This window comes from Dipteris shenzhenensis, chromosome 27 (genome assembly GCF_047967505.1).
Source record: "Dipteris shenzhenensis isolate YYH24624 ecotype China chromosome 27, Dip_SZ_1.0, whole genome shotgun sequence".
In the NCBI taxonomy this organism is placed as follows: domain Eukaryota; kingdom Viridiplantae; phylum Streptophyta; class Polypodiopsida; order Gleicheniales; family Dipteridaceae; genus Dipteris; species Dipteris shenzhenensis.
The window spans coordinates 47395890-47422351 of record NC_141622.1 but is presented as its reverse complement, the minus strand read 5'-3'; the positions used below and the strand labels follow the sequence as shown (position 1 = coordinate 47422351).

The 26462-nt window shown below is 43.3% G+C and overlaps 2 protein-coding genes across 2 annotated transcripts; one reads left to right on the top strand and one right to left on the bottom strand.

The window, feature by feature from the left end:
* Positions 1–8709: 8709 nt before the first annotated feature.
* LOC147884402 (pentatricopeptide repeat-containing protein At2g33680-like) lies at positions 8710–13108 on the top strand. Its single transcript, XM_087398059.1, has 2 exons — positions 8710–9290; positions 9372–13108. The coding sequence occupies exon 2, from the start codon at positions 9626–9628 to the stop codon at positions 12872–12874; it is 3249 nt and encodes a 1082-aa protein (XP_087254185.1). The 5' UTR covers positions 8710–9290; positions 9372–9625; the 3' UTR covers positions 12875–13108.
* An 11019-nt stretch (positions 13109–24127) lies between these two features.
* Positions 24128–25777, bottom strand: LOC147884401 (uncharacterized). The gene has a single exon (XM_087398192.1). The coding sequence runs from the start codon at positions 25775–25777 to the stop codon at positions 24128–24130; it is 1650 nt and encodes a 549-aa protein (XP_087254318.1).
* Between the last annotated feature and the right edge of the window lie 685 nt (positions 25778–26462).

The following is a 26462-nucleotide window of genomic DNA, read 5'->3' as shown; positions in this document are numbered from 1 at the left end:
TGGCCCCCTTGTCTCTCTCTCTCTCTCTCTCTCTCTCTCTCTCTCTCTCTCTCTCTCTCTCTCTTTCATGTTTTTTCTTATATCTTCCTTAATTTCTCTTTAATTTTTTAGTTTCCTTTATTTTCCCTACTTCGCTTTGGTTTCCCTAATTTTCCTTATGTATTCTCCCTTCTTCTAACATTTTTAATCCAATTTTTTCTATTTTTTCAAATTTTTTTACTAGCCTCAATTTTTAAAAATTTTGTTATTTTTTTGCTTTCTCCCCTCACTTTCCTTGTTTACTAACTTTTTCCTAAACCCTTATTTCCTTTTTTGTTTACTGTTCAAATTTATTTTTTATTTTTTATTATTACCTTCCTATTTAATTCCCTCCTTTCCAAATTTCCCATTCCTCCTATTTTTCCTATTGTTTTTCTAATTTTGTTTATTTTTCTTCCTAAATTCCTTAGATTTTTTTTTTCTAAATATTTCCTTTTCCTTTGATTTTATTTTAGTCTAAATTCTTGTTTCTCATTTAATTTCTTTACTAATTTCCTCTACTTTTTTCTAAGACTTTGCCAATTTTTCGTAAAGTTTTTCCTTTTAGTTCCTATTTCTCCCTAATTATTTGCAATTTTTTAATAATTTCTTTCCTAAATGATTCCCCTAATTTTTTCCTAATCTTTTCCTTTTTCTCCCTAATTTTTTCTAATGTTTTCTTTAATCTACTCCTAACGCCTTTAACTAAAACTACGCCTAAACCCCCTTTTTTCTTTACCCAAAACCCCTTTAATAAAAACCCATAATCCTATCTACTACCAAAACTACCCGCTAACCTGTAATCTAAGTCCTACAACTTCACGCCACGGCTTTTTATAAAAACTGACCTAACAAAAACCACACCTCCCCAAGTGTCACGTCCTCGAACTCCGGACTCTTCATTTCATCATTTGACCTTTGATCTCCTCGACGTACCTGAAGCTATTTAAACCCTTTACCATTTATGAACCCCTCAATGCCCTCACAATCCTCTCAAGCTTCCTAATACCGACTGCCCTTCTCTCTGCACTGCGACTGCTGCCCCCTCTATTGCTGTGCCATGCACTCACTGTCCCTCGCACACCTCTGACTCTATCATCGCCTCCCGTGCATCGCCACGTAGTCCACTACCTTCCTTAATTGCCTCGGACTTGTTTTCGATGCGCTGCCTCATGTTACTTACTACACACTGTCATGACGGTATTTTTAGCATGGACTCTCAGGTCTTCTTTGCCCCCTCTTCTCTAATTATTTAAGTTAAACCCCCCAGCTCCCCCACCCCCCCTTGGGTCCCCTGTCTAAAGTCTCTTAGTTTAAAGTTAAACCCCCTCCCCTCCTAATCTCTCCCTCCTTTGTATTCATACATTCTCTCCCCTCAAATTCTCTTCCTAGTTTTTATTGCCCCCCTTTCTTTTTCCCTCCCTCTTCTCTACCTATACCTATATCATGTACCCTTTATAGTCCTTTCCAATTAAATTTACCCTTATATTTTCCCCCCGTCTAAACTGCCCTTATAATCCTTTTTTTCCTCCTATTTTTTCCCTTGCCACCCAATTTCGTTATTACCCTTCCTTTGTCTCAACATTCCCCCTTATGTATAGCTACAACAAGTCCCCTCTTTTCAATAATTATAATCTTAAGTTCCCCCTTATTTCCCTCCTTTCTTAACCCCTGTCAAACCACCTGTATTTCATTAAATTTATTTTAATTAAACCCCTTCTCTCTCACACTTATCTCAATTTGTATTAGCCCCCCTTTTTTAATACAAAGGTGCATTATTCTTACTTCTTAAACTTTAGACCGAAAGTGCTAAACATTGCTCTGTATTAAACCAAAACTTTTCTTACAAAGGTTCATTATCTTCGCTACTTGAGCTTGATGAGTGTGTGGCTTAAGCATCTATTCTTTATTGTGACTCCAATAACAAGGGAGGGGTGTTGATGACACCTGCCTTCCCAACCAAAGTTAAAACTGGTTCTCACTATTTTGCTTGTTGGATGGTGGCAGGTAGGTAGACTCCCCTCTTCAATAAAAATGATGCTTGCCAGGACTTATCCAAGCAACTTCCATACAGTTTCCACAAAGTCTTTTCTACAAAAGTGCCCATTGCTAGTTCCTTTATAAATCAGGGTTTCACCGACTTGTACAAACTTTTCCATTAATTAGTCCTATTTCATTGTCTAGCTTCGCTCTTTTGTCTTTTCACTATACAAATGGGTGTTGTAAAGTCTTCCACACACACACACACACACACACACACACACACACACACACACACACACACACACACATGCATGCATGCGTGCGTTCGCACACACTTATTACTCTTCCTCTCCCTCTTCACAATGGCCTTTTCCACTATGTATTACATGTACCACTCTATTTCTTCCTTGTCACACTTACCTTGCTTCATGTGGCTAACACTCTTCTCCTTTCCTCCATCCTTTTCACTAATTTGTCCTTTCCACCTCCATTCTTTCTCGCATTATCCATATGAACCTCTCCTAAAACATTCATCGAGACCCTTAATGACCTTTCAACCTTAACCTCTTATATTTTTCAATTATTTATCCTACTTTAATGTTCCATGAACTTGTCTCTTTGCCGTTTTCCACTGCTACTCCATTTTCCATCAACTGCCTTCTCTCCCTATTTAAGCTTCTTCCTATCCAATACTTCAACACAAGCAATGTCCTTTCCTTTGTAACACTTCCATCAGCTGGTCCTTTGGCCAAAACTATCCCCTACGTAATTCTTGACAATTACATCTCCGAACCTTCATACACAACTTTCCTTGCATTTGTCACACTCATTTGATTGCACCTACTACTGAACTACTCCAACAATATGAAGCCTCAATATCCTTTTGCAACATCAGAGCATCTCTCTACATGGATTTTCAGGTCACTCATGACCTCCTTTGCTTCTCACACGACTTGTCTTCCTCAACGTTGAACTCTCTTTATGTGCATGTTGAACCCTTTTCCTTCCTCCTTCCTTCCTCCTACTCCCTTCATTCTACTCCCCCTTTGTTCTTTTTCCTTCTTTCTCCACCTCTCTTCCTTTCTCCCCCTTGTTCTTTCAACATTCCTTCTCCTACTTCTTACTTTCTCCTTCCTTCGTCCACCCCCTTCCTCCTACTCCTTTCATTGTACTCCCTTCCTCCTACTTCTTACTTACTCCTTCCTTCTTCCTTCCTTCTACTTGTTTCCTACTTCTTACTTCCTCTTCCTTGCTCTCACTCCTCTCTACTCCTCTCTTACCTCCAGTCCCTTTTCATTACTTTGCAAACATAATAAATTAATTCTCAAAAGTGATTATTATTTTCCTTTCCTTGCAATTTCTTCTCTCATTCAAAAATGCCTTATGCTCATTATGGGAACGTAAACCTCCTTTTATTCTAAGACCTTTACTCATGATTAATTCGTTGGTTAATTTTAAGTACCTTGCAAAACTTACATAAGTAAAATCTTATTCACATAATAGTTCATTTTGTTGATTCAACCTCCATTTAGCTCTTAAAAGAATTACATTGCGGAAAAGATTATTATGCAAAACGTCTATAGTTTGTAGGAATAAATATAGAATCTACTTTGCATACTATTTTTCTTTTAGTTTGTATATTTTAAAATTTGACTAAATTTCACTTAAGCTTCTTTAAGCATATAGTTTTGATTAATTTTTCGTTGGGAAATTGATAACAAGTTTTGGGGGGGGCGGGGAGGGGGGTTTATGACACATATCTTTCCAATTAAGTTAAAACATGTTCTCACCCATGTTTTCTTTTTGGATGGTGGTAAGTACTTAGAAATCCCCATAAATTTAAAAGTTTGTGAAAGCTGGTTGCTTTGAAGCTCTCTTGAACAACATTCATGGTTCCTATTTCACTAACATATCATTGTTGTTCCTATTGGAGTAAAGTATCATCGGTTTTCCACTTTTCATTCAAACTCATTTTCAAAGTGGCTTTGAAATATAACTTCTCTCTTCAAGTCTTGTCATTGGACTATGCGAAAGGGGTTTTCATTAACTTTTGTATACACACACACACACACACACACACACACACACACACACACACACACATGTATATGTATACCCTAGTACAAAAGTGGCTTTAGATAATGCGCGAGAGAGGAATCAGAACCCTAGTCCTAATTTGGGATCATAGCCAAGCAAATGATGAGAATTGATAAGGAAAGATCAAAAGAGAAGCAAAGAACAATGGGATAGTTTTTTGAGACGAAAAGGTCATCCAACTTTGGAGAGACTTTAGATAATAATTATGGTCAAATTACACCCTTGGTCCTACATTGAATATTTTCATCTTTTTGTGTGTAGAGATATGCACATCTACATTTATTATTATTATTATTTTCTTATGTATTTATATAGTATACATATATTAAGTGCATGCAATATATTTATATTTATCTTTAAGTTTAAGTGTATATTTAATATAATATTGTGTAGATATATCTTATTATTATTATTTGTCTTTATTTTCACAACATTGTAGCAAGGTACAATTTTTGTCGGTAATTTTTTCCTCTAAAATTGGTTTAATAAAAATTGTCTAGGTAAAATTTCTTTTCATTCTTTCCCTTTAATTATATATGTGTGTGTGTATGTGTGTACATACATACATACATACATATATATATATATATATATATATAGAGAGAGAGAGAGAGAGAGAGAGAGAGAGATTTATATATGTGGTTAGGTGCAGTAATCTAATTTTAGTTATGCTCATGTATTTTTATTCCTATCGAGTTAGTGATTTATAATTTTTGACTTTTTGCTTCTCTTTCTATACCTTTTATATATGTATATAGGAGAAAGTGTATCTGATGAGAATAGAGCTTAAATTTCTTCTCTTGTCAGTTGGCCGTCTTCTTTTCTAAGGAGTGTTAGAGTTTTATCTATGCATCTATATACATATATATAAATATAAATATATATTTATCTAAATTAAAAAAAAAATATATATATATAGTTATAGTTTTGTATATATGAGTATCATGACGTGTCTCCGAAGGGTTAGGGACCTTATGTAGATGGATATAGATGGGTCATTTTTTCTTATTGCCCTTTTTGTTTTTCACCCACGGAAGCTATGACCTCACACACATAATCTTTCCTCCCCCATATGCTAAACTAATAAGAATTAAAATTTCTCAAGACAAGAATCTATTTGGCCAAGAATTGATGCCATTGTAGTAGTAGCTCCCATTTGCCAGAGTGGAGAGAAGAATGTCCCATCTCTGTTGGGGCATGCCTATGTTGAAATTGGCACGAAAAGTCCAACGACTTCCTATGGGGAGTCTCCTGGCGATGGCATTTCTTGTCAAATATGCCTCTTTTTCCATGTACCTTTGACAGATTTCTTGTCTCTTCTTTCATCTATATTGTTTTGATTAGCCATGCAATGCTCATCTTCATTGATCCACACATCCACAGAGTTAGTTCTCTCTCCAACACAACCTTAATAGATTAATCGATGAAGCTCCAAAGCATCCCTAAACTCACATCATGTTTGAGATGTCAGCAATGATCCTTAGCTTTTTTGTGAATAGTAGTCTCATCATGGAGTTAGGACTCTCAAGCATGAGATGATACAATAGAAGTTAATAGTAACTATTTTAAAGCTTTAAATTGACCTCTTGGTGGACAGCATGGATCTAGTCACCCATCACATAAGCTCCGCATGCTTTGATAGTGAAAAACTCTAGATTTGCAAGGAGAAACATAGCCAAATTTGAAGCACATAAGCTTCACATGCTTTGATCTTTCAACAATTCTACATTTTGTATGTATACTCCATCCAATTTCACTGCAAGGAATCATCTTTCAAATCTATACTCTCCTCAAGTCGAGAAGAGAGAGAAATTCATTCCAAAATGATGCATTCTCGCTTAGGTATACGTCCGCACCATTATCATTCACTCTTCATCCACTCGGCCTGCTTCCTTTAACTTGTTTTCTCCAATATCCAGCAACGCTTCTGTAATTCTCCTTGATGTGATCAACTTTTTCAAGCGGCCTCCCCCCCTCTCCTTGCCAAAGTCCTCCATGTTTATGTTTTCGTAGATGATATCCACCTGCATGGTTTTGGTTTATTGCTGATGGGTTCATTTAACTTCGTTTGTTCCACATAGCTCACCACTTCTATTACCTCGGTCTTTCAACCTCTCTATCCCACTATTGGAAAAACATCCACATTCTCGTCAATTGGGTCTCTCATCGTTCAATTGATTGCCTCCCAATTGTGCTATGATTTATGATCTTTCTTGCAATAGCTCTCTGCTTTTGTCTCTTATCCATTCCAATGGTTCCATGCAAATGACATGATTGCCCAGCGGCTTGCTCCGCCCTCCCTAGTGCACGCCACATCTGATGTCTTCCTGCATCTCTCCCAACATCCTTTTCATTCATTCTTGCTATGGTAATCTCACTGCAAAAATAGATAAAGGCTATCGATCACTACTGGCGGCAGCCATTGCAAATGAACATCCTAGTTAGGAAGAGTAGTAGTAGTTGAACATAGACGACGGTTTCCATTACTCACGATTAATCATTGGACTCTAATGGCTACGTCACAAATGGATTTCTAGTCTAGGATGAAATAGAAAGATAAGGCCCTCTCCAGCTAAGGTGTGTCTTGCTATCCTTCCTAGAAACCAAGAGATCCCATCAAATTCCATCATTTGTTTTTGATAGTATCTGCATCCATGAGTGCATCTGTAGGACTTTTGACAATTTCACTGAATATCTCTTCGGTCTCTCTGAGGCGCCGAATCGTCTGTTTCTCTGTCAAAAATCCATTCAAAGGTTCAAACCTTTGATTTTTGGACTATAAGCCAAATGCAAGGGTTGACTCCCCATTTCCCATTCATTGGTTGGGATTTTGGAGTTCCAGCACAGAACAGAGATATTTGTAGATTGTTTTGCTGAGTCCGATTATGCAGTGACACCCATGTTTTGAGGCATCTCAGGTTCTATTTTCACTAGCGATCATTGCCATGGGGCGTGATTTTTGGATATACCTTATGCAAATCACTCTAGTTGCAGTCTGAGCCGTGTGTGCTCATTCATGGTTTGCATTGGGTTGCAGTGGATGCTTTACATGCCATTTGGATTTTTTGCGATCCTTGTTGGATGCGCTGATAAGCCTAGATTGCCTTGTGGGATGCTTTATTGATGGATGTTTAGCACACACATGCTATTTTATGTCGAGGGACAGCTTTGACATATTGCAGTGGATGCACAGGTTGTGATATGATCTCTTAGATGAGACTTTATTGATGCATATGCTCATGGACAACATTTATGCTTGAGGCATTTTGGCACTTATTGGCATTGGGATTGCCATTGTTTTGCCATTGCGGTTGGCATTTTCTTTTGGGCCAGATTTGCTCATATGGATGCATAGTATATGCACATGAGTCAGATGCATTTTGATGCTTTGAGCCTTTGAGGTTTGGTGATATTACCTTCCATTTTGGCATACACATTTTGGTGCACTTGGTATTTGGTGTGATTTCTCTCTTACAGGTATTAGCATTTGGGATTTTGTTTGCATCATGGCATCCTCTTCCATGTTTGAAAAGGAGTTTTTCACCATTAAAAAGTTTGATGGGACAAACTTTTCTTTGTGGAAAGAACAGATAAGGGATGTGCCTATTCAACAGAAGTAGATTAAACCCTTGGTAGGGATTGGAGCTAAGCCTGCAGATATGTCTGAGGAGAATGAGTTGGATGCGTGAAACACTTTCACCTTCCATCACATTGGTCGACCAATCTGCGAAAACCCTCTGAATCGTCATAAATGTCCCTTTCACATCAGCCAAAGCCGTCATGGGAACTCGTTACTGCCATGCTATCTCCAGTATTGCAATGTTGAGATTTGAGCTTTGGGAGCTGCATGGGAGGAGGTCCTCTAAGTACACTTGTGCTAACTACAGTGTGGCACTTCCTATGTCTCACATAAACTCTTTTCAATCACGTCATTGCTAATGGAGAGAGAGAGAGAGAGAGAGAGAGAGAGAGAGAGAGAGAGCTATGTTCATGTACTGTATATGGATAATGGAAGATACTCAACAACAAAGTTGCTCAGACTTAATAGTATCTTTGTTAGCACGGTCTTGCAAGGGCAGTGCTTTATTGAGAGTTTTGCAAAAAAGTGTCCTCCCAATAGTTTTTGGACACCTCATGCCTTGGTTAACTACTTTCTATTCTACTCTCTCTCTCTCCTCCCCTCTCTCTCTCGCTCTGTCCACTTCCCCAATCAACACACACACACTCTCTCTCTCTCTCTCTCCCCCCCTCCCTCTCTCCCTCTCTCTCCCCTCCTCCCAAATCAACTCATCAACATTATCTTTACCTATTAACCATGGACATGAGAAAAAAAGAGAGAGGACACGTGGTAGCTTGGAGAAGAAGAGCTTGCCACATGTCACAAAGAAAGAGCTCTTGGATGGAGGGTTGGAGGGGGGAGGAGGTGGAAACACAAGATTAGGTAGCTTTAGGGAGAAGGAGGAGATGGAAGCTCAACTTTGGGAGGAAAGAGGGAAGGTTAATAGGAGATGGAAGGTCTCTTTGGGTTAAGCCACAGCCAAAATTTCAAAAGCCAATCCAAGTATGCAAGGTGAATTGATTAGCAATTTAAGAATCAATCATTATGGTTTTTGCTTCACGCGAAAAGCACTATAGGAGACGACAACCCTTCCCGTCTGTGTGGAAGGTCCCGACTGGTTATCGATTCTCGTTACAACGAAACGAGTGGATTACAGACGCATAACATGGACTTAGTCTCCCACAAGTGGTGATGAATCGGGGGCTAAATCTTTTGAAGCTGGTTTTACTTTGTCAAAGAGCGATTTCGAAAGGATCAAAAGGGCAAAAGAGATAAAAAACCAGAAGGAAGAGGATTGAAAAAGTGATTCCACAGGTACCATATGAGAAGCTCGCAATGACAAGTGAAGCTCCAGATATTTTCGGGATGAAATTCACACGACAAGGATGAAGATGATGAAACGGAAAGAAAAGAAAGGGAGTGAGAGCTTTTAGGTACCTTGTAATAAAAGTTGGTGGCTCCAGCGGGCTCAAATTTTCACGTGATGGCACACTAAACATGTGAACAGAGGTCAAGAATTCACCACCTCCTTATCCGTTTGGATCCAATCAAAAGCGATGCAAATGATGCTAGAGGAAGCATGGAAGGGTGCTGCGACATAGCACGGCTGCAAATGCAGGGGACAGCAGCAATGGTGAGTTTACGAGAGAGAGAGAGAGAAAAGCTACTCATGAAGCTTGAGTAATCTAGGATTTGATATGAAATTGATATGTAGGAAAGAGCGAGAAGCAAGCCTGGATTATCCCGGCCGGCTCCACAGTATGCTCGATGATCTTTCCGCTACGACTGGGTTTGTAAACGACTGCATCTTGATCTCTCTCTGTTTGGCGCAAAACTTGTGGCGTGACGTCCTGTTTGTTTTTGCCTTTTGCCCCAGTTAGCCGTAGGAGTTTGTAAGTTCTTGAGATCCAGTGTCTAGTTCAGAGTTTCAGCCTTGGTGGAAGTTCGTTTCTTTAAAACACATAACCTATGGCGCTGTTCCTCTGCTATATTTCTTCTTGTTTATCATCCGTATCGGACATGACTGATCTTGCGACTGAACCGCTATCCTGGGAGACAAAGCAATTGCCCACGGGTGCTCGGTTTAGGGATGTAAAAATCGACTTTGGTAGGCTGAATGGCAACGTCGTGGGGTCGTTTGCTGAAGAGGGGTTAAGCGACGAAGGAACTAGCAAGGTGTGTCATACACTGGTCTTAGATGGGCACCATCAGGGGAATGAAGACTGCGGTCCTAAAAGCTTGAATCCGGACATCCTTGGTCATCTGTGTCCAGAGACAGATAATGCAACCTATGCCTGGCTTTTGAGGCGTTGCACGAGTGCACAGGCCCTATGTGAGGGCAAACTTGTGCACGAACACATGAGCAGGCGTGGATATGCTGGCAATAGATTTCTGAGTAACCTTCTCATCCAAATGTATAGCAAATGTGGGAACCTGGAGTATGCCTGTGCTGTGTTCGATAAAATAGTCGATCGTAACACCCACTCTTATAATATAATGATCGCAGCGTTGGCCCAAAACGGGCACCTGGATGATGCTAGGGCACTGTTTACAGAGATGCCACAGCGGGATGTGGTTTCCTGGAACTCCATGATCGCTGCGTGTGCCCAGAATGCGCATGGCAAGGAGGCTCTGGACTTGTTCCGTCAAATGCATGCCGAAGGCTTTGCGCCCAACACGATCACTTTCATCTGCATCGTGGATGTGTGTGCCATTGTTGTAGCCCTAGAAGAGGGTCGAGCGATCCATGCCAGTGTTGCTGGCAACAGATGGGAGTCAGATGTTGTTCTGGGGACAACCCTCATCAATATGTATGGTAAGTGTGGGAGCCTGGATGATGCTTGGGCAGTCTTTGCCGAGATGCCACAGCCAAATGTGGTCTCTTGGAATGCCATGATCGCTGTGTCCGCCCAGAATGATCATGGAGAGGAGGCGCTGCAAGTGTTTGGTCAAATGCTGGCTGAAGGCTTTGAGCCAGACAATATCACTCTCATCTGCATTGTGGATGCGTGTGCAAGTGTGGCAGCACTACAAGAGGGTCTAGTGATCCATGCTGTTGTTGTAGGCAACAGATGGGAGTCTGATGGGGCTATGGGGACAGCTCTTGTCGATATGTATGGCAAGTGCAGGAGCCTAGATGATGCCAGAGCGGTGTTTGTAGGGATGCCACAGCAGAATGTGACCTCCTGGACTGCCATGATAGCTGCGTGTTCTCAGAATGGGCATGGCAAGGAGGCCCTGCAACTCTTTGGTCAAATGTGGGAATATGGTTTTGAGCCAAACAAGATCACGTTTATCTGCGTCGTGGATGCATGTGCCAGTGTGGCAGCCCTAGAAGAAGGTCTAGTGATCCATGCAACTGTTGCTGGCACTGGATGGGAATTGGATGTTGTTGTGGGCACAGCCCTCGTCAATATGTATGGCAATTGCAGGAGCCTAGATGATGCAAGGGCAGTATTTGCAGAGGTGCCATGCAAGGATATTGTCTCCTGGAATGCCATAATCACTGCATGTGCTCAGAATGGGCACGGCAAGGAGGCCCTTCAACTGCTTGGTCAAATGCCAGCTGAAGGATTTGAGCCAAATAAGGCAACCTTTACTGTTGTTGTAGATGTGTGTGCCGGTGTGGGAGTCCTAGAAGAAGGTCGATTGATCCATGCCACTGTTACTGGCAATGGGTGGGAGTCAAATATTGTGGTGGCGACAGCCCTCATCAATATGCATGGCAAGTGTGGGAGACTAGATGATGCAAGAGCAGTGTTTGCAGAGATGCCACAGCTGAATGTGCTCTCCTGGAATGCCATGATAGCTGTGTGTGCTCAGCGTGGTAATGGCAAGGAGGCCCTGCAACTGTTTGATCGAATGCTTGCAATCACATGCTTCAAGCCAAACAAGAACACTTTCATCGGGATCGTGCATGCATGTGCCAGTGTGGCAGCCCTAGAAGAGGGTCGATCAATCCATGCTACCGTTGCTGGCATTGGATGGGAGTACGATGTTGTTGTGGGGACAGGCCTCATCAATATATATGGCAAGAGTGGGAGCCTAGATGATGCGAGAGCGGTATTTGCAAAGATGTCACAGCGGAATGTGGTTTCCTGGAATGCCTTGATCACTGCATGTGCCCAGAATGGGCATTGCAAGGAGGCCCTGCAACTGTTTGGTCAAATGCAGGCCGAAGGCTTTGAGCCAAGCATGATCACCTTCATCTGCATTGTGGATGCATGTGCCAGTATGGGAGCCCTAGAAGAGGGCCAAATGGTCCATGCTACCGTTGTGGGCAGTGAAATGGAGTCAGACGTTGTTGCAGGGACTGCCCTTGTCAACATGTATGGCAAGTGTGGGAGCATAGATGATGTGAGGGCAGTGTCAGCAGAGATGCCACAGCATGATGTGGTCTCCTGGAATGCCATGATTTCTTCTTGTGCCCAGAATGGGCATGTCAACCAGGCCCTACAACTGCTTGGTCGAATGTATGCTGAGGGCTTTGAGCCAAACAAGGTGACCTTCATCTGCATCGTAGATGCATGTGCCAGTCTGCCAGCCCTAGAAGACGGTCGAGTGATCCATTGTACTGTTGCTGGAAACGGATGTGAATTGGATGTTGATGTGGGAAATGCCCTTCTCAATATGTATGGCAAGTGTGGGGATATAGATGATGCAAAGGCAGTGTTCGCAGCGATGCCACAGCGGGATTCAGTCTCCTGGAATGCTATGATGGCTGCATGTGCCCAAAATGGGCATGGCAAGGAGGCCCTGCAACTATTTGGTCAAATGCAGGCTGAAGGTTACAAACCAGATAAGGTCACCTTCATCTGCATTCTCAATGCATGTAGTCACTCAGGTCTGATTGCTGATGGGAGGTGGTACTTTGCTTCTATGAACAGAGACCATGGTATAACCCCCTTGGTGGAGCATTATGTCTGCATGATTGATCTTCTCGGGCGAAGAGGTCTACTGGATGAGGCAGAGGACCTGATCACCAGTATGCCATTTGAACATGTCCCTTTAGCATGGTTGAGCTTGCTTGCATCATGCAGATCTCACAATGATACGGAGCGGGCTGTTCGTGCTGCAAAGTTTGTTTTTGAGTTGGATCCAGGGAATGCTTCACCATATGTTTTGCTTGTTGGAGTCCAGGGTGACCTCGGTGAGGGACAGACTTGCAACCACCTGCCAAGGGTCACATCAAGCACAAAAACGTTTGAAGTGTCTTGAAATGTGCTTGACCCTTGTGCTAGCATTGATTGCCACACAGGCAGGTGGGCTCTGTAATATGCCATATGTGCACAGGTTCAACTATATGGGCTCAAGGCCCAGCACCTCTCTCAGCCCTTTGGTGATCGAGGGAGAGTGAGGGGCTAGCGGCCATTTGGGCCTCTGCTTGGACAGTATCGGCCATGTGGGGAAGAGGGGGTAGTAGTCCGTGGGCTTCTTGCTTGCCATGTAAGGGGCTAGGCTTTTTGTATATGGCATGTACAGTGCCATAATGCAATGCTTGATATACACCGGTCTCTCAATCCTCTCTGGCCTGTCTGGTTTTTGAGGGGATTGAGAGTTGAATGACTACACAAACAATTGTGATATATGTGTCCTGTGTCACCACTTGATAGGTTGTGTCTCCTGTTAGTCCGGTGAGTAAGAGAGATGATTTGAGAGACTAAGAGCTGAGAGATGGAGCTGAGAAATTGAGAGAAGAGTTGAGTGTAAGTGAGGAGATGAGAGAAACTGAAAGAGCTGCTGAAACAGGACACCCAAACATCAACCGCTTGTTGCTGTCCAAATTCCTGGCTGTTGTTGTGTGTGAAGGCTGCTTGAAATCGTGATCTGGAAGAGGGTGATTCGCTGCTATTTTTGCACTGCATGGATGCTGCAAGGAGCTAGTACCAGGGCTAGAGCAAGGATGGAATTGCACTGAGGCTGGAGGGAGCTGAATGGTGAACGAAGGGGGCAAGGGCCCCTTATATTGACTAGCCAGCCAGATTGGCTGACCAGCAGGTTGGTTGGTTGGCTGGCTGGTAGGGCCTGCTAAAAGCAACCCTACTGGCCAACTTGGGGAGTGGTTGAGGCTGCCTTTTAATTATGCCTTTTCCAACCCTCCACTAGGCCATCGGTGAGTCTTTGGGGTCCCTTTCAGGCTATGACCTAGATGTAGAAGGAAACACTAACCTATTAAGTTCTCTAGTCGGTACCAATGAACAAGGATTGAGAAACTGATCTACATAGCTCGTGCCTGAGTGTCCCTTGAATAGGGCTCACAAAGGGGTCACGACATACGACAAGATCACCTATAAGGGGTATCCACTAAGTAGTGGATATAGCCAATGTGTCCGAATGCAGGGTTGCATGTGTCCCTCCTCCTAAACTTGGTGGTAACTGCATCGCTTCCAAGTGGTCTGCCAAAACTTGTGGGAACTCCGAGAAAAAGCTCTTGTCTAACCAAAATTCCTGATGGATGCCTCAATCTTGAAACTTGGTGTAGAATGCTCGGATGCATCATCCAAACCCCATGCATCCACTTATGGAGAAGAATCTGTTCTGGCTTTATAATTTCTGCGTCGTCGATTATGTCAGGCTGTGGTCTCATCTGAGATGTTGCTGAGTTTTGGTCCGATGTAAGGCTTAAACCACGATACATGAAAGACATTGTACATAGTCCAACTATTTGGTAGACATCATCCTCAATATAATGATAATATGATCATCTATACAATAAATGATAATGTGACCATCTACTGATTTGGACGCGCTCTCATTTCAATAGTTGCTAGTATGCTCTTTGCGGAGTGGCATGTCCTTTTAGACTATACTCAATGAGCCTTAGATTGATTGCAACCATAAGATGGGAATACATGTTTGCCTCATAGTCATCTAATACTAGCGAAACTCGATGTAACCATCATGCCTTTATACCTATTGGAATTAGCAATCATGATATGAGCATCAAATGGCATCCCATGTCCATCCACAACGTCCTCATGGAGCACATTCGTTGTCATAGACCATCTAAATAAATAGTGCTCCGCATGCTCCTTATTCTCCTCAAGATCAATCATAACAAACACATAACCTATGGCCAACAAAATTTGCCACATGGTCATTATCCCTTTTAGCTATACTATGTGAGCAGAAGCCCTCCTTTGCTCCTCGATTCTCTGAGACCGCCTTGGTCCATTTTCCTGCTACTCAACAGACAAAGGCATCTGGTTATCATGGTTGTAGAGCTGCCTTACCCATCGTGGCAATGGCTTTTTCGGTGGTGTAACAACAGGTTAGTGACTTATACCTTCATCATCTGATATTTCCTCCTCCTTTATAGCTCCTGAGACAGGTCCATAGTGAATTACCTCTTCGCTTGATGATAAAGTAGAAGAGCTCTTCTCTGCCTCTATTGCATGTGGCTGCTCCCTTAACATCACATCGCGGCTCGCTATGATCTTTTTTGCCTCTCGGTCATACAACTTATAGGCTTTCTTCTCATCATAATAGCCTAAGAAGATACATTTGGTGCTTTTTGGTTGTAGCTTGTTTCTCTCTTTGTCTGGTACCATGCGCATAGCATTCACACCCAAACGTTCTGAAGTGGGAGACAGATGGCTTCTTATCGTTGTAAGCCTCTTGTGGTGTTTTATCTTTGAGTGCCTTTGTATAGCTGCGATTAAGGATGTAAACCACAATATTGATAGCCTTAGCCCAAAAGTGGTTTGGTAGTCCAACACCTTTCAACATATACCTCCCCATCTCCACGGTGGTCCGCATTCGGCGTTCAACAACCGAATTTTATTGAGGCGTATGTGGTGTCGTCGTTTGTCGCTTGATCCCTTTGCTCTTGCAAAAATCACCAAGCTCTGTAGAAACATACCACCACCATCTGATTTGATTTTCTTCACTTTTCTCCCTGTTTCATTTTTAACAAGCTGTAGCCATTCTTTCAATTTACCAAAAGCTTGAGCCTTTTCGCGAAGAAAGTACACCCATATCTTCCCACTATAGTCGTCGACAATTAATAAAAAATAGGAAGATCCCCCCAAGGCCTTTGTAGGCATCTTACCGCACAAGTCAACATGCACCAACTTTAGAGGAGCGTTTACTCTATTCTTGCTTTCTTGTGGGAATGCCTTTCTCTGTTGCTTGCCCATCATGCAAGCTTCACACGGTTCTTTGATTTCTGCTACTACAGGTAAGTGAGCAACCATACCTTGCTTCTGCATCTCCTTCAGCACTGCAAATCCGATGTGTTCGAATCTTTCGTGCCAAAGTCTGCTTGTGCCCACTCCAGCGGTGGCTGTAAGAGCACTTAGCTCATACAGGTTGTTCCTCCTTACTCCTGTGCCAACAAGATTGCCTGCACTATCCAGAATTTTTGCTCCTGTCTTGTTGAACCTCACCTCATGGTCAAGGTCAATTATGGAAGCAACTGATAGCAAATTTCTCTTGATTTGTGGAACATACAACACATTAGATAGTTGCTTAACATCTCCATTTACAGAAACAAATGAAATCGTACCTGTACCCTCAACAAGGCATTTTGCATTATTACCAACCATCACGGTGATGGGTTCCTGTAGAGGCTGCATGGAACAATATAGACCCTTCTTGCAGGTCATGTGACGGGAGGCACCACTATCCAACACCCATGAATCAGTGGTTGAAGCTTCTTGAACTGAGGAACACTCTTTCTCAATAGCCAGAAATAGATCGAACTCTGCTTCCGCTGTGTTAGCTGTCTCTTTCCCCTTATATGTCTTCTTCAAGGTACCATTCTTTTCATCTGCTTTCTTGACCCGGCAATCTGCCTTCTTGCAGTAGAAGCATTCTCCCTGAAACTTCTTCTTGCCGCCCTTCTTCTTTTTGTCACCACTAGTAGAGGACTCACCTTTGGTGGAGGAACCACCTTTGCCTTTCGCAGTGGCAGAGAACGCAGCATCCCCATTGCTACCTCCATCTCGAGCTTTAAGCCTCAATTCCTCCTCCATAAGTAAAGCACAGAACTCCTCAAATGACAATGGTTGGGGTCTCACGTGAGTGTTAAGCGCTGTTACCAGTCCATCAAACCTTGGTGGACATATCTGAAGACACCACTGAGCTAGCTCTTCGCTAGTCTTTTGTATCCCAGCACCAGCCATGTGGTCACGCAGGTTTTTGATTCGGGTTATGAACGCCTCTGTTGTCTCCTCTTCATTAAACTTCTTAGCTGTGAGCTGATTCTCTGGGTTTAGGATCCTTGTCTGATTTCGCGTCTCATACTGACTCTTCAATATGTTCCAGGCCACAGTTGCCTTAGATGTATGCTGAATCAGGGTCAAAATACTATCAGTAGTACTTGTAACCAGGGCACACAGAGCATCTACATTCCTATGTTTTCAAGCTCATAGAAGGTCAGCATTAGGAGATATCGTACTCCCCGGATTCGCTGGGTCGGGGATTCCTTGTGGTTCTAGGTTAGTCCCCAATATTGTCTCCAGAAGCTCATATGAATCCAGAATAGCAGTAATTTTAAACTTCCACAGAGTGTAGTTCGTACCATCTAGCTTGCCTTCAGTGAAGGCCGGTGGGCGAATCCTCAACGTCTGGATTGTGAAGCTGGTGCAGCTGCAACTGCTGAACTCGAGCCGCTTCTTGTTGCGATCACTCCGTATGCTGTTGAAGCCCTCGCCTCTCTTCTACTCTTTGATCCTTATGAACAAAATTTTCCTTCAATACTGATTTAGTACAGATGATGGCTCCGTCCACTCGTGCGCTTCCATAGTGGAGCTTAGATGGCGATCTAGAGAGATATTAGGTGAAGAGCTACTAGCTGGAAGATCTCTGCTAGAAGATCTGATCTGGTACAATGGATTGGGGAGGTCGCCTCTTTATAGCTATGAGGGCGGTAGTCGGATCAACGTAGTCGGTGGAACCGATCAGTCAACCTAGTCGGTGAAGGCGACCAGTCAACCTAGTCAGTGGAACTGACTAGTCGTCCATGGAATATTCAGGAAATATTTCCTATACTGTCACCTCGGGGGCTCTTGCCCCCGAACCCCCACCAAAGGGGCCGTTGGTCCCCTTCGGACCCCAACTGGGAGCCAGTTGGCCCCTAGACCCCAGCGAGAGCAAGGGACTCCCACACAATCACCTTTCTACCATCAACAGTCTCATTGATAGACCTCATCTAACATGCAAGTCAGGATTCATCTAGTGTCCCGGGCTCACACATGGCTTCTCCTCATATGGGGGCCTTACAACTTGAGCACCTCGGACCACTGGTGGTTACTAGGAGGGTGGGGCATTGAGCATATCTAACATACTCAAATAGGCATCCTGATTCTGATGATGAGCTACTAGGGCTCTTTGGATCAGAATGGTAGAAGAAAGCTTGGACATTCTTTCAATCTTCACACCTTGAGCAATGATACATGCGGGACTCTTGAGCTCTCTCACGGTACATCCATACATGTTGAAGACGACTTCCATATCACTCTTTTACAAGGTTTGTAGAAGTGGTGCGAAAACCGAATGCCAAAATAGTCAACTAGTGACTTTACAATGTGGCATGTGCGTGCAAAGGTGCAACTGTCTTGAATCAGGAACCCAAACTGCCAAGTGACTCAACAAGAGTGAATCTGCCTCTTGTCAAAGAATGGAACAGGTGTAGATATGTGTGAGATGAATGCCAATGATAGGTTCCATTGGGATTGACAACGTTTAGGAACTAATTATGAATTTTTGGGAAGAGCTTCAGATTGGCTTTTGTGGATTATCTCCTCTAAGGTAGCTAGTCCTATAGCTAGTCTACAAGTCGAACGATATGAAAAAGAAGCAAAATAGAATTTATCTTCATTTGGTTTGGCTTGGAGAGGATGCGAGCTCTGATCAGGAGTGGTACTGATGAAGAGGTTTCTGCAAATACTACAAACTAAAAATCCCAAATGTCAAAACTAATGTGACAAGTGTGTAGAGCGTGAGCTACCAAGCGATTTAGGTTTTTGGAGCATCTCCAAATTCTACCTGCATCAAAAGATAGAGCTCACGGAAGAATATGAGCTCAAGGGTGCTCAAAATGACTGATGATGTGACCTGTGGATGCATATGGTGAAGCACAGTGTTCTTGTGAAGGGATTACTATGCTTGAGTGGTCAAACCTGAGGTCAGTTTGGGCTAACCGAGGTTATGGTCTATTTGCCACGTGGAAAAAATTGACCAAGCCTCTGAACCATGGGTTAACTACACCTAACCTTGGTTAGATGCTATGTGCCACATGGCAAAAAGGGAGCAAGAGAGAGAATGGCTAGTGAGAGGGTTGTGAGAGAGCATATAGGTCTTTGTGTAGGAGGCGACGTCGATGGTAATGGCTCGTCATGGAGGCATAGGTGCTCATTGAAGGTCGGCTAGGGAGCTGTCGATGAAGCCAGAGATGGTAGTGTTGTGGAGCTCACTGCAGTCTGAGACTGTGGCATGGTGTAGCAAGACTATGGAGCCGCTATAGAGCCGCTTGCATGGAGACACTCATCAACGGTGGAGCTTTGCTTTGGGTTGATGGTGGCTCGGTGAAGCTTGGCGTAGTGTAGAGGGCTTGAGGTGCAGACTTGGAAAAAGTCATAGAGGCAGATTAGGTCACTCTCATTTGTTAAAGGTGCCAATGGAGCAGGTCATGCTATTGTGTCGTTGTGAGTCATATCTTGTAGAGAGTCGATGGATGTCTTTCACAGAGTCCGTCGATGGCCGAAAGCCACTATCCGTTGAGACTGCATTGAAGAAGCACTCGCAAGATTGAGGCGGCTTGTCATTGTTAGGATGCTGGATAGCCCTAGACGTTGCAGGATCTGCCTTGTGCTTGAGCTTTATGAAGCTACCTCAGGTCGGGAGTGGGCGGTTGGCTGATCGTTTGGAGGAGCCGATGCTTCTGCTAGAGTCGATGCTTAAGGCTTATAGGAGCTGCTGTTCTTGAATACGGCTATGGTTGTTTGGATGTAGCTAGGCTGTAAATCGTAGAAGTTAATGTCCGCATGCTTCTTTGGTCATTGAAGGTGTGGATAGTAGCACTGAAGCCGCGGTTGGAGAGGCGATGTGAACAGATGTTGTGAGCTTGCATTATGCTTATCAGCCGTGTTGCTAGCATCCCAATTGTTTGTGAGCATTTTCTTTGAGCCAAGGGTTTGTTTGCACTACGTTGATGCACGGTGGTCATTGAAGGATGGCACTGCAAAGTTTGTGGTTGCAGTCGGCAGCTGTCTGAGGCTAGCGCTATGAGGTCGATGCAACTTTACGGGTGACTGAGGTGGCCTTTTGTTGTGTTGATGTTGCTATTGCTGTAGGTAAGGCAAGCTCCAACCCCATGTTTCTTAGCCTTCACTAAAAACATAAACCTTACAAGTTTACAAAGACGTGAATCTCTAAGAACCTTACAAAGAGAATGCAACCTCACTAATCCCTTTCAATCACAAGGAGAGAAATCTCTCTCAAAACTAGAGGCAAGAATACGAAATGAACTCTCTCTCAAATGGATGGAAATCTCTCTCTCAAATTCTCAAGATCGAATGCCTCAACGAAGGGCTTATCGCCTTGACAACATGCAAGGGCTTATGAGCACCATTGGCTCTGATACCATGATAACAGAAATGAGAGAGGGATAGGTGCACACAAGATACTAACTGTACACTAATTGTATTCCAAGGAAAATAGGAATACATGGACCCCTTAGGGTTAGGGTTAGGGTTCCCATAACCCTTATGATGCAATTTACAGACACCATTCTCAACATTTTTCTCCAATATCGATAGTATGTAATAGCTGAGGCATCGTTATGGGCGTCTGTATATATCAAAGGGGGTTTTTTTTGGGGGGGGGGGTGGGGTTTTGCAGGGGGTTTGGGGGGGTTTATGAGATTTTGGGGAGCTTTAGGGGGGTTGAAGGGGGATTGAGGGGACTTAGGGGGGATTTAGGGGGGGTTTAGGCGATGTTGGGAGTTTAAAGAGGCTAAGGGGATTTAGGGTTTAGGGTTTGGGGGTTTTAGGGGGGTTTAGAGATTTAAGGGGTTTGGGGGGGTTTGAGGGGGTTAGAGGGGATTTAGGGGGGGTTTAAGGGGGTGCTGGGGGTTTAAGAGGGTTTTGGGCTTTGGAGGGGGTTTGGTACTTCTCTCAGAATCTCCTCCAAAACACCTCCAAATCCAGAGTTACTATTTTTTCTACTCTTACAATTTTTGACCACAAGCCCCTATTGGTTACTTGCAACTTTGGCTTAGGAAGAAGGTCCTCGTTCTGGTTTAAAGGTTGACCCCAACCTTTTTAAGCTAGGAACTATTCAAAGAAAAGTCAAAGAGCTGTGGACTACCCCCAGATGCACTAATGAAACAACTGTAGTTTTTTGGTTAAGGAAGGTTCTAGAAACGTAGGAAGTCTTAAAACATGCTAGAAAACTCAGAGATAAGGTTTGCCACAAGAGACTAGATGCTGTCAAAGAGAGATTTGATGAATTTGAGGCCCAAGCACGCAGTGGAGATCTTCAAGCACGGATTGAGATATGCCTTCTCAAGAATGAGCTAGCAAGACTTGAACACATAAATACTCATCAGCTAGATTGTATACCAGAAGATGGTGGGCAAGAAAATTGGATAGACCAACCAAAGAAAAGTTTGAGATCATTCACAAGAAAAGAGCTACTGAGGAAATCCCCTTTCTAGAAGTTAGTGAAAATGGATGGGCATTATCAAACATTGAAAACAATGGCTTTATTTGTAGCCATTTTAAGACTTGCTGTCCAGCACTATGCAATCAAATGACGAAGTGGTATGGGTGAGACAAATGCCAAGCTGCAAAAGACGAGTAGTCACTAGTCTAGATCTTTAGAGTTTGGATGCCTCTCTCTCTCTGAAGGAACTCAAGGAAGCTATGTTGGTCATCAAGGATGGCAAAACCTCGGGAGAAGACAATCTTCCTATTGATTTTACAAATCTTTTTTGGATGGGGTTGGTCCCTAACTCCTTGAGGTTTAGCCGAAAAGTTTATCTACCTCATCTCTTCCTGAACATATGAATAGTAGTATAATCAAACTGATTCCCAAAGAAGGCAAGAAGGGTGTGATTAAAAATTGGAGACCTCTCACCATGCTTAACTGCAGTGATGAAATCTTTGCCAAAGCTTTGGCCTTCAGGATTCAATACAAGATGGACAGATGGATCATGTAGGAGCAGAAGGGATTTATAAAATGAAGGCACCTCCTGGAGGCTATTGTCAAGATTTGGGAGGGCAGTGAGCATGCTAGGGAGTCAGGACAAGATATTTGCTTTATCAAAGTAGATTTTGATAAAGCCTATGACAGGCTTGATTAGGAATTACTAACCCAATCTATGAGAGACATGGCACTTGGTCCAAATTTCATTTCTTCTGTCAAACTCCTACTTTCAAATGTCTCAGCCAAGGTGTGCAGTAATGGTGAGATGTCTTCACCCTTCCCTTTGAAGAGATCTATTAGAAAAGGCTCCCCCATTGCCCCCCTCCTGTATGTTATTGCCGTCGCTGATGCTTTGGGTTGGTTGCTCATTGACAAAACGCGAGATAGCATGGTCAAAGGAATTGAATTGCCTTCTCGAAAGTAGCTTGTCATGCAACAATTTATAGACAACACTAATCTCACACCTAGGAACTCCCCTCGAGATGTTCGTGCAGTGATGGAGTGTCTGGAGACCTTTTGTACAACATCAGGTTCTCTTATCAACCATAGAAAAACAAGATACTGCACACTCAATGGAAGGTTACAAGAGGACCTCGAACACCTAGGATGCAAGGTGACTCCTAAAGGCACTATTTTGAGATTGTTAGGCATTCCCATGGGCTTCGACGTGTCCATGAAGGAGTAGTGGGATTTGAGACCCAACGGAGCGGGTCTCTAGCCCGTCACAGACGGATTAGGTTACTCGTTGTATTAGTGTGATATGCATACAAGTCTCTCATGCTTTGGGCTCTATGAAGGAAGTATACATGGCCTAATGGATGAGGTTTGCTCATCAAAGGATGGATTCATCACATCGATAGTCTCCTTTGAGATTGCATGTTTGCATTGAAGACATAACAATGATGTATATGAGTGCATTTATGGGTGCACATGCATACATTGCCGATATTTCTATGAGATGCAATACCATTAGCGCTATCACGCCTTTATCACACTCAAATCTAATCTAATTAATAGATTATTTTAATTTTCTTAGTTTGATTCATTGAATTATTTTAATTAATCTATTTAGTTTAATTTTAGATAGATTAGTTTGGTTTAGCTTGATTTGTTTAATTTGGTTAGGTTATGGAAATCTCCAGGATGGGATGGCCTCACTGTTGAATTCTTTCTTGGAAAAAGGGACTGGTAAAGCTCCTTCCTAAGAAGAAGATTTTTTATTTTATCATTGATTGGAGACCAATCACGCTCTTGCCAGTCATTTACAAGATCATAGCTAAAATGCTTGTTGACCGTATCAAAGGCTATCTGCATGATGGGCTGCATCCTTCTCAATATGCCTTTGTTCTTCGTAGGCATATCATGGACAATATTGCCAATGCTTATGTTGGGATTGAATATGCCAAGTACACGCAGGAGGATGGTCCATCTTCCTCTCATGCACCCATCTATTCTACCTTCACGCTTGCTCTTGAAAACATATTGCGCCCTATCAAGTGCTACTTGCAGCTGTAAAAATTCTCACATTTTTCACTACAACTAAACTACCACTCAACAGCATCCTTGCTTGCAATTAACTACTAACTTGCTCAAATACTCTCCCTTCACTATGCTTGGCTTATTCTCCATTGTCGAGAGTTGCTCCTTAATATGTTTTGTCGATATTGTCGAAACTATAATGAGAGATATTGTCGAAACTTTTGCATGAAGTACTTGCTAAAACTTTTGGCAGGATATCTTCGCAACTTCGGCTACTCTCCTTTATGGTTGCTTGGTGCACGTCTATTACTAGCTCCTTCAATCTCGAGGCTTACTACATCTCAGTCCACTTGACTCGGATTTCTAGCCATGGCTTAGTTTGTCCTTTGCCTTGGCCTTCACTTCATGTTGTGCTTTGTTGTTAAACACCTTTGCTTTGGGGGTTCATATTCATGTCACAATCCCAAGATATATGGCTTTGTAAAACCTAAAATTGCATATGGGACAAGTGTCTTACAAGACACACCATGTAAAAGCAATAACCACACGGTGTCATGCAAGCTATTGTGGAAGTTAGCACCTATACATGTGCTTATACTAGTAGTATATTATGGAGTTACTAAGTCATCAACGCTCATGCCATGATTAGGAATGGTAATGTATTTTTGTGATCGCAAACATCCTTACCCAAAACATTTGGCATAATTACATGATTTTCCAAGCATTATGGTATAAATTTGCAAGGCTGAATGTAAACAATAAAAATACCAGTGAAGTTTTGCTCAAAAAGGGACACATGAAAGTTAACGAGCAAAAGTTCTTGAATCTTAATCCAAAATATTAGGCATGGTTCGGACATATGGATGCTAGCATCATGTGGACAAGCATTAGTCCAACGAAATATTGATGTGGTTCTCCATTCCATGGCCATACATTGGCATTGGGAGCTCGACCATAATGCCAACCATCACTACAAGAATTATCAAAGTGGAAGGGAAAGGTGGAATCAAAAGCGTCAATGACGAGAAGCTCTCCAAGGCGTTGGAAACGCTCAATCATTGCCGTGTTGAAAACATCAATTTTGTGGGGATTGGATGGCTTGTAGCGAGTGTTTCCAGCAGGGGTATTAGATGTGAGTAGAACAATATCGCGGGGGGGCATCTCCCCGAACACAGACTGCCAGAATGTCACAGCATGCTCAATGGCATCAACAAAAGCACCCAATGACGCAAAGTGATTGGCATCATGGAGGCCGCTATCGAAGATGAAGGCATCGGGACGAGAGGAGGAGTCGTTGAACTCTCTACGGAGATGATCGCGATATCTGGGATCCAAGAGGGAGTCAAGGCCAAGGAAATTCGACTCAACTTGGTGATGGCCATTGTAGACCAGGGAAATATGAACGGCTTGGTCCGGGCGACGGGGATTGATGAACCATTGCTCGATCGAACGATCGAACCAGCAATTGCTCGTGCGTTGGAAGCCAAGTGCAAAGTCTACGAGGTTGCGAACGAAATCCTGCATGTTGGAGTCCCCCCAGAAGAAGATCCACCGATCGGCCAAGCAATCCCAAACCTCATCGCTCTCCCACATTCGAAATGCGCAGTGCGCAGAGTACACCCAGCCGTTGCTCTCTAAGAGAGCCACTCGCCCGCTGCACCACGGCTCGCTGCAATCTGCCTGTGAGGCATGCATGCATTCGTCAAACCTGCCCTCGGGGCCAGCCTTGCATGTTTGATTGTACCAGCTGCGAGTCCACCTTCCCTTCCAGTCCGGGTGGCGCATGTCTTGGCGCGTGCACTGCTGGAGCTGTGAGGAAATAACGCCTGCCTTGCTGCTGGCACCTATTAGTTGCAGCTCCAAGCTCTTGCTGATCTTTGACCATGGCTGCACCGCCCACTCGTCAGCATCGAGCTCCAGACCATGATAATTGTAGAACAGCAGATTGACGGTGAAATTATACGTTCCCGGAAAGGCTCCATCCACCAGAATGGACACGGTGTAGGAGCCATTGCCAAGATCTGTGATAGGAGGTCGCGACCTCCATTGATCTCCTGCCAGCTCCAACTCATAAAAGTCCCCCCCAGCGCAGCGCGCTGTCCCGTTTGCTGTCAGGGACACCAGCATAACGGTAATAGGAGTGTCTGTGTAAAGTGGAATCGGACCCTGCGTGCAGTTTTGGTCGTCGAATCCATTGAAACCCACTATTTTGAAGCTCACCGTCCTCAAGTGATGGCAAGGACTCGTGCCGTTCAATCTCAGCTCTTGCAAAATCTTCTCCGTTTTTCTTGGCGGCAACGGCCAACGAGCTTGCGAGGCCGATCTTGGTGTATACTGCTGACGCTCTGCTGAAAAAGATTTAGACAGCAGGTACAAGCCACTGGTTCCCAGCAAGAGCACAAACAAATACACAGCAACGAGCCTCATCCTTCCATTCACTAGCGTCTTGTTTGTCCGATGCAATTCCTTTCGTCGAGGGCTAAAAACCATAATATGTTGGTGCATTCCAACGTAAGTCCAGGCTGGATAGCAGAGTCACATTGTTTTACTCTCAGAAGGGTATCGAAAGTGAGCCGCGGGCTGGTCCCTTTTAAGAATAAACAAAACAAGATGAATGATGAAAACCATTCACAAGGCCTGCCCACGATCCAAACTAGGGAAATCAAGTGAATACATCCAAGAGGCCTGCCCTGGCAAGCTTAGAGAGACAGAGAGAGAAGAAGAAGCAGCTTAGAGAGAGAAGAAAAAGAAGAAAGAAGAAGAAGAGAGAGAGAGAAAGGGGGAGAAAATCATGGCCAAATTTTAGAAATTACTATAATCGGTTTGAGCTTCTTATAATAAAAATTCCCACTGCTAAGGCCTAGCCCAAGGGTAGGCAAAAAAAGATGAAATGGATGGGACTCGTGGAAAAGACATGGAAAGCTCAAAGAGTGAGAGAGAGAGTAGAGAAAAAGATGGAGGATTTCAAGGGACAAAAATAGCAAGTGGAACTTAGACCAATCATAAAAACAAAAAGAGAGAGTAGAGAAAAAGATGGAGGATAAAAATAGCAAGTGGAACTTGGACCAATCATAAAAGACAAAAATCAATGAATTTTTCCTTTGTGAAGGAAACGATCAATCTACTAAAGCCTAAAAATAGCAAGTGGAACTTGGAGCAATCATAAAAGATAAAA